Below are 8459 nucleotides of genomic sequence, written 5' to 3'. Positions count from 1 at the left end.
CTGAAAGGACCTTCCCAACCCGAACAGTTCTGTGGTTCTGTACTGCTGTTTCAGTGCCACCCAGAAGCACATGCTGCTGCGTGGCTGAGGGGTGGGATGTGGGGGGGAACTGGGCATGCTGGTGTGGGTACCTGGCTGGGGACAGAAAGTGTTGCTGCGAGCGTGCGTGGAGCAAGGCCACAGCTTGCAGAGTGACTCCTGAGACGTCAGCTGAAACATGACTTCAGCTCAGCCTTGAGAGGTCCGCAGCGCACGGCAGCAGCTTCCAGCGTGCTCTTGGGGCGGGTGACCCAGGCCCTGTGGGACAGAGCTGCTGTCGCTGGCTGACGTGACTCACTGGGTGCTGTACCCCACCCCTGCCATGCCCGGGGGTACCTGGCCACAGCTGAGCGTGGTCTCTGGCCACAGCTCTGACAGCCACACTAGCCCGTGGAGGGGAAACCCAACACCTTTTACCCACCTCTGCGATTTGGAACGTGGTGGCGTGGCTGAGGATGAAGCTGTTCTTCACCCACCATTTCTGAGGTCCTGCTGCGGGACTGTTCCCCAGCCCTAATGCCGAGTGTCGAGTCTTCGTCCCTGTCTCGCTGGCTGCTAACAACAAGTAGTTACAGCCTAAACTGAAGCAACATGAAGAGTAAAACTCTGTTTCCGAAACCCAAGTGAGTCTCGAAGAGCAGGTCCTTCACAGGAACAGGGAGAAGCAAAGAAAAGAGGAGCCGGTTTTGGGGTGAAATGTGGAGGCTTCTCCCTGAAGCTTTCTGAGACTCAGGGCCCTGCAGGGTGGGGGGCTGGGGAGGGAAGGTCTGAGTACAACTGGTGAGGAAACACGGGGGCGGAGCCGGGCTCGAGTGAAAGGCAGCCACGTTTTGTGGTGTGATAAGGATGTCACAAGCAGGGGAAAAAATCCTTTGTCTTTTAATTGTACTATTTTTGCCCCCACAGGTATAGCCTTCACAGACCTCCCCGTAAGTACACCCACCTTCGGGATTTCAGCTGCGGGAGGGGGAAGGGGTGGGTGGGTTTTCTCCTCTTTGAAGCCCTTTAAATGGTAACGCTCGTTACTGGCTGACGGGGATGCTCCTTTTGCTGAAACTTCCCACTCCTGCGGCTGGGTTGTGGGCAACTCACGTGTCTCCTCTCCTCCCTCTCCACCTCTGAGAATCTTCTCCTGGAAGTAAAGCTAGGATGCAAAACTCCGTTGCAGGTCAGTCTCTTCCGAGCGCAGCAGGGGCTGTATATGCCAAGTCACTGAGCAGCTTCTCCTGTCCCACCGTCAGAGAACCCCAACCTAACGTTGCTCTCAGCTCTTCTCTCTCGTCCAAGTCTTGCAGCCATGGTGGAGTTGTTCCCTTCCCACGGCGAGGTTAAGGGAAGATGGTTTTGAGGATGGAGGTCAGGCTTAGCTGGCTGTAGTGTGTGTGCTCATCGCACAGGTGTTTGACGAGCCTCCACCCATGGTGAGTAACCAGCTCATGGAATTGCTGCAGGAATGTCTTGGGCATCCACGTGGGGCTGGTGATTACTCCTGTGATTGGCCAGCCCCGATACTGAGCGACTCTTGAGTGCCGTGACACCAGCGGGGTTACCCCAGGCAGGAACGGCCAGCCGGCTCTTAGAGAAGCAGGGCTCTCACAGTGGGGCGTGGACAAAACAACGGTTGCTCTTTTCCAGCCCCGGGTGTTCCTGGGCAGAGAGAGGTGTTTAGGGGGAGAGGAGGAAACCAGGCCAGTGTACACCAGTACCTGCCCTGCACCCGCTTCCCTCACAGAGAGCCGCTTCTCCTGAGGCTGCACACCTGGCTTCATGCTTTTCTCTGAGGAATTTCTTAGCTCCCATAACTCATCCAGGCCTCTGAAGTGATTGATTTTCTTGACTGCCTTCCACGCTAGGTGGAAGAAAGCTTTGTCTCGCCCTTCCTGCCAAAACGTTTATTTCATTCCTCTTGATTTTTGTGTTGTGAGAAAGAGCGACTCCCTGTCAGCTTCCCGATGGGCTTCACGGCCTTACTGATCTCTCCATACTCCAGCCAGGATACCCCTGGGGCGTCCTCTGTTCTCCCTCCTGGGTGTGCTTTGTTTTCCCTCTGGTTGTAGGAGTCACAGTTCTAACATTTCCCTTCAGATTTCTTCTCGTTTGGCTGCACTGCTGCTCCTTCCGAGATGAGCGCAGTCTTCACGTGGGGCCAGACAGACACTGACTCTTTAGGCTCTTACCAACCAACGGTAGCTCTTGGGCACGTACTGTTGCTTTGTCATTTAACGTGTTGCCTGAGCGCTGCTCAGCGCAGATTTGGCAGGCTGAGGTGGCCTGCGCTGCTCAGCTTCGCCTGTGTCCTTTGGACCCAGGAGGACACAGCGAGCTGACATACGTTTAACGTGCGCTTGCAGCCGTGCACCCAGGTGTGAGTCTGTGTGACAGACGGGATGAAGCAGAGCAGCAGGAGGGCTCTTGCAGCAGTGAGGCCTTGCAGAGCTGCTGAGGTGCAGTTCAAACCCTCCTGAGGCCAGGACCTCCCTCATCCGGCTCTTTCTTCATCTCACCAGATCATCCATCCGGGATCTCATGCTCGTTGGTCCGTGTGTCCTGTGCAGAGGAGATTTTGGTTTGCTGTTAACCTGGAGGAAGGCCTGGACGGGTGGGTTTGGGGACCAGCTGCTCAAATGCCCGGTGGCAGAGCCTGCCGTGGTTAGGTGGTGTCTCTGTGCCTTTTACCAGCCAGTTTGCTGGACTGTTCTCCCTGGAAATCTCCTCCTGGCTTTCACAGCAGCAGCTAATCCATGACACTATTCTTCTGGCCAGGAGGGAGAACAGAGGATGCCCCACAGGCCTCCCACTATCGAGCGTTATCCTCTGTGAGACCATTTCTCTTTAAAAAGAAGGTGAGAGGAGCTCGTCTGGCTCGTTTCACCCCCTAACTGTGGATGTGAGCAAGGACAGGAGGCTTCTGCCTCTGCAGATTTTGGGCAGTCCTCTCTAGCTGCCCAGCTTCATCCTAAGGACACCTGCGCCTGATTTCCATCATTCCTGTCCTCTGTCCCGTGAATTACTGCCGCCCTCCCTCACCCTTGCAGACGCCTGTGTATTCCATGGCCTTTTCTGGCCCTTTTTGCTCCCTCAGTCCATGGCAGCTTGATTCTTCTCCCAAACACTTGAGGTTACTGCCCCTTCCTGAAGAAACCCAAGGTCAACTTTTGGTTTAAATATAATGACTGTTGTCAGGGGTTGTGGAAGTCCTGAGGTAGTGGGGAATTTGAGGTTGATGTAACTTGCTGGTGGTATTTTTCGTTTATTACAGCCTTGTGATCCAGGCTCGAACACAATATCCCGTCATTGTCAGGTAAAGAACAGAAAACATCCATCACCTAGAAGGTCCAGCACGCAATCCGTGTTCTCCAGCTGCTAAAGCCACCGTCTAAAACTTTAACCATGAACAAGAGTGACCCGAGTGACCCCCGAGGGCCTCGGCTTGGAGCACTCTGTGCGGTTTGTGGCTCTGTCCATACCGAGTTACCGCAGTCCCCTGGGGAGGGGCTGCAGCTGAAAGCTTTTTCTTGCATCACAGCCTGTGCGTGGTCGAAGCTGAGCAGAGGCACAGACCAGTGAGAAGCCTGGCCAGTAAAGCCCATTGCTTTTACACCCCCCAAGTGTCAGTAACTTGCAGAGTTGGCACATCAGTGCCATTACACAAGGAAACCTCAGAGGTGGATTGAGAGAAGCTGGGGGTAGGCAGCTTCCCCTCAAAGGCAAACATGCCCCCAAAGTGGATGAGAAATAAGTGATATGTTGTAACTTGGGGGGTTTTACATCTAACTCACAAGTATTTTGGGTATTTGACTCCTGGCCTTGAAAGTCCTTGGGTTCAGAAAGCTAAAAAGTTAACTTAATAAAAAAGCTCTGAAGTTCGGGCTGTGGAAAAGACTGATCCCTCGTTAGAGAACAGGAAAGGAGAAGGAGGAGCAACATGCAATCATCCTGGCTTCTAATTTCCATTTCCAGGCTGTATTTATAGATTCCTTTTTTCCGTTGTTTTTTGAGATTTGGTAATTCCAAGGGTAGAGCAGGTTGGCCAGGACCTTTTCCAGCTGAGGTTTGGAAGTCTCTGAGGACAGAGATGCTGCAGTCTCTCTGCGATGCTGTGCCAGTCCTTTGTCATCTCCACAACAAAGAATTTCTTCCTTATGGTCTCATCAGAATTTCCCCGGATGTGGCTTGTGCCCCTTGTCCTTTCACTGAAGCCCCTTGAGAAGGATCCGTCCCTGTCTTTTTACGTGGAGATCGGGAACCGGGTACAGTCCTGCGGGTGCAGCCATGCCAATGACAGCAGAGGGAAGTCATCGCTTCCCACGACATGCTGGCTCCGTTTTTGCTGATGTGATCAGGATTCTGCTGAGTTCCCCCTCTGACAGTCTTAATACCTTTAGTAAAAAGTACAGCCCGCAGCTCCCGTAGGTCTCAAGGGGCGATGGCTGACGTTGCCAATGCCTCAGGTCTCTAATAGTGAGGAACTGGTCGAATACTTTACCCAGATGGTTGTGGGAAAGCCCATGCCCCTTGCTACGCAGGAGGAGAGAACCATCCAGCTTCCTTTAGGATGGCCATCTAACCCCCAGCAGCAGTTGTTGCTGATGTGAGCTGGAGAGAGGGGTCTGCTCCTCTGCTGACCTAACACCTGACAGGGACTCAGCCGCGAGCAGGACACCCCAACCAGGCACCTCCCTCTCCCTAGTATCACTACGGCCACCCGTGTGTCTTGCCCAGGGTCTGGCTTCCGGCTGTGTCAGTCTCCAGAGCGTTAGAAGAAAGTCAAAAAACCCGACACCCAACAGTTCATGCGTGCCAGGAGTGAGACTTTGTCCCGCACCCCGCAGGCTGTCAGCAGTGGGTCGGTGAGGTTTGTGCTGCAAACGGAAGAGTCATTGGTGCTGCAGAGAAGGAACAAGACAGCAAATGGAACGTGCTCTTAAAAATGTGATCCAGAGAGATGAGAACCATCACTCCAGAACCTTTCTGATGCCATTTCTCTTTTCCGCGCATTGAAGCGGGCTCAGGGATTTGTGTCCGTAAGCTTACTCTTAACATAGCCTGAATTCAGAGAACTTCTAGATAGACTTAGACCATAAATGAAAATGTTCATGTAGATCATCTTTGGAAGTTGAGTCATGGGCCGAATTATAGAGGTATTTTCACAGTGGTGACCTTTGACTTTTCCCCATGTTCTAGTGGCACATCAAAACTTCCGTTTGGATCCATATGCTGCTTCTTAAAGTGAAATTCGTCTCTCAGTAGTGAAACTCCTTGTGTGGATGACTTGCTGTCTTCGGATCATCAAAGACCTCAGAGCCCCACTACTCTCCATTCCCCTTTCATCAGCGGTGTAAAATACTCAGAGAGCAGCTTCCAAGGAGTTCACTTCCAAGGAGCTCAGTTGAAACGCTGGAGAACACAGACCTGTGGGTTGAAATGATGCCCCTTTCTATTGTTATTATTTGCTGGCTCTTGAACTTTGGTAGAAATTGCAGCAAATGAAGGCAGCAAGTGGATGTGCCGTTGACAGCATCGTGGTGCCAATCACAGGCTGCTGGGGCTTGAACCTGTTGTTCTGGTGTTGTGCAGTAATTCTCACAACTGCACAGTAAGTTGTGGGCGTCCTTCAGGGTACCTGAAGGGCCGTTGCCTCTCCCAGTCCATTCCATGTCTCGGTGTCACGAGCAGCTCCTTTGTCGTACCAAACTGCGGACCTGGAACCAGAAGGAGTAGGCCGGGTTTAATACAGGTCTCTTTTTCTCCCCTCCCAGTCGAATCTCTACCCTACGGTGGGTCTCCAGACTCCAGGAGAGATAGTCGATGCCAACTTTGGGCAGCAGCCCTTCGTGTTCGACATCGAGGACTACATGCGGGAGTGGCGAGTCAAGATCCAGAGCACCATCAAGCGCTTCCCCATCGGAGACAGGCTGGGCGAGTGGCAAGCCATGCTGCAGAAGTAAGTCCCCGCTCTGCTGCTCAGCTTCTTCCGCTCTCTTAGGCTTTAAATACTGAGTCTTTTAATGGTAATTTATGCTTTTTTTATGGCAAAAATTGCCAGTCAGTGCCTTCTGCTCCGGTTGGTTTGCCCTCTGTTTTGTTAGTAGTCGCTCCCGTGCAGATTGCTGCTGTTCCAGATCTAAAAGGTGTGGGAGGAGTGTGTGTCCGGTGTGTTCCGCTGTGTCCTCAGCTTGAGTCAGAAATGAGAGAGCCAGAAACAGCCTAAACCAGAGGCTTCCAGACCCAGCCTAACTGCTCACACAGTTCTGGCGCTTTGTGAGTTCTGAACGCGTTTCCCGTTGCGCAAAGGATTGAGTGGAGCTTGATGAGAACAATGACAGGAGTGGTCAGAGGTCAGGAGCATCTTCTGCCCGAAGAAGGACGGAGCTGGGTGAAGCTCCACTTGGCACCAGGTAATTGAGGGAGCTGGACCGTAGCTGTGGGTCTGTCGCTGACACAATGGAGAGCACCACAGAGAGTGGTTATTCACGAGAATTAGCGAAAAAGCACCTTCTGGCTTCAAACCAAAATCATGTCTTTTTTCACCAAGTCTGTGAAACCCTGGGACTTGCTGCTGCGAGAAGTTGTGGTGGTTTAAGTAAGTGCATTTTGAAAGGTGTACATTAAATGCTTGCAGTAGTTCATGGAGCCCCGTGCCATAGTTACATTTTAAACACCCAAGTCTATGGCTGTTGCTTCTGTCTTAGATTGCTCATGCCTCTGATTGCAGACAGCTCCGTGTTTCCCCTTTTTCTTATATTCTTCCCCTAAACCCCCGGTAGTGGTCCCTGGTATCCAGGAGACTCAGAGGCAGCGGTGATCGTAGCCACCCGATCGTTCCTGTGTTCTGCTAGTCTTGTATTTGTGGATAATTGAAGGCAACCAGCAAAGCCTTTGAAAAGCAACTAGCAGAAGCTATTGAAAATAATAATACCACCTTCCTTCAAGAGGAGGAGGAGCAGGAGGCCTGCCAGGGAGCTTGTAGGGCTTGCAGAGGACTGCAGCTGGGGAAGACAAGACCATACCCAGTAGAATTCTTTGCCCACGTTTCCAGAAATCAGGTAGGTTGGCATGCTGGGGTGCTTCTTTGTGAGGGACTTGGCACAGGCTGCATCTGGGATTGAAGAGTCTGTCAATGAAGCACTGGAAGAAATAGGTGAGGGGAAGTGGAGAAGGTTTCTGGGATCAGATATTTACCCAGAGCCCTGACGGGACTCTAGGCTAAAACAGAGGATATTGTGGCTGCGGAACAGAGTTTCTCTCCAGATGGCCTTGTGTTAAGAGAAGGGGGGGATGCTGCGTGTGGTGCCATGTTTCACGAAGGCTTTGAGAAGAGAGTCAGGCAGCGATGGGCTGAGAGAACCTTCCTGTCCAGCTTGGAGAGATCCCTAGAAGTGCTCCTGAAGGGTAGATGCATTGGGCACATGGAGAGATAGGACTTGGGTTTTGCAAAGAGGAGCCAGCAGCTCTGCGGACGTGGTTCTTGGGCTCCTCTCTTTGTCTTGGAAGTCCAAAAGGCTTTTGAAAATTTCCCCTGCTGCAAACTAAGGGGAGACTATGCAGCCAGAGGCTGAGGGCACGTGTCCGGGGTGGGTGATGAGTTGTTTAAAAGGGAGATGAGAGGGGGAATGAGTGGGAAAGGGATTGTCACTTTGGGAGAAGGAGTCTGTAGTGAGGCTTGGATGGGTGCTGGTAGTGTCCAGGGTGTCGAGGGTCTTCAGAAATGGCTGGGAAGAAGGGACCTTCCAGGAGGGAATGAGATCTTTGGGTCGTGATGAATCATAGCATGGGAATGTCAGCAGATTTTTTTGGTCGTGTGAAGGAAAAAAAATAATGATGGGGTTTGTTAGGGGATAACCAGAGGACAAAAATAACTCTGTCACTGTGTGAATATGTAGTGCACCCTTAATATGAATCTCACGTGATGTTTCAGTTCTTTCTCTCCAAAAGTATGTAGTAGAAGTGAGAAAAGCATGGAAGAAAACTAGCACCCTCCTGGAGAAACTGGCTGCTCATGGCTTGGATGAGTGGTCTCTTTGCTGGGTAAAAAACTGACTGGATGGGCGGGCCCAGAGAGTGGTGGGGAATGGAGCTAAATCCAGTTGGCAGCTGGTCACCAGTGGTGTCCCCCAGGGCTCAGTGCTGGGGCCTGTCCTCTTCAACACTTTTATCAATGATCTGGATGAGTGCACCCTCAGTGAGTTTACAGATGACACCAGGCTGGGTGGGAGCCTGGATCTGATGGAGGGTCGGGAGGCTCCACAGAGGGGTCTGGCCAGGCTGGATCGATGGGCCGAGGCCAATTGTATGAAATTCAACAAGGCCAAGTGCTGGGTCCTGCCCTGGGGTCACACCAGCCCCCAGCAGTGCTGCAGGCTGGGGGCAGAGCAGCTGGGAACTGCCCCGCAGAAAAGGACCCCGGGGGGGGTTGTGGG

The 8459-nt window shown here is 52.4% G+C and overlaps 1 protein-coding gene across 1 annotated transcript in view; it reads left to right on the top strand.

Annotated features, from left to right (window-relative positions):
• The window catches only part of RANBP10 (RAN binding protein 10), a gene marked incomplete at its 5' end in the record, with an annotated part of 53541 nt that overhangs the window by 29386 nt on the left and 15696 nt on the right, over positions 1 to 8459 (top strand). The window contains 2 exon segments of the mRNA XM_010146055.1: positions 946 to 968; positions 5799 to 5983. Of these exon segments, the coding sequence (XP_010144357.1) occupies positions 946 to 968; positions 5799 to 5983 (208 nt within the window).

Source organism: Buceros rhinoceros, unplaced genomic scaffold, assembly GCF_000710305.1.
Source record: "Buceros rhinoceros silvestris isolate BGI_N320 unplaced genomic scaffold, ASM71030v1 scaffold3402, whole genome shotgun sequence".
In the NCBI taxonomy this organism is placed as follows: Eukaryota; Metazoa; Chordata; class Aves; order Bucerotiformes; family Bucerotidae; genus Buceros; species Buceros rhinoceros.
This window is presented reverse-complemented; position numbering and strand designations above follow the sequence as displayed.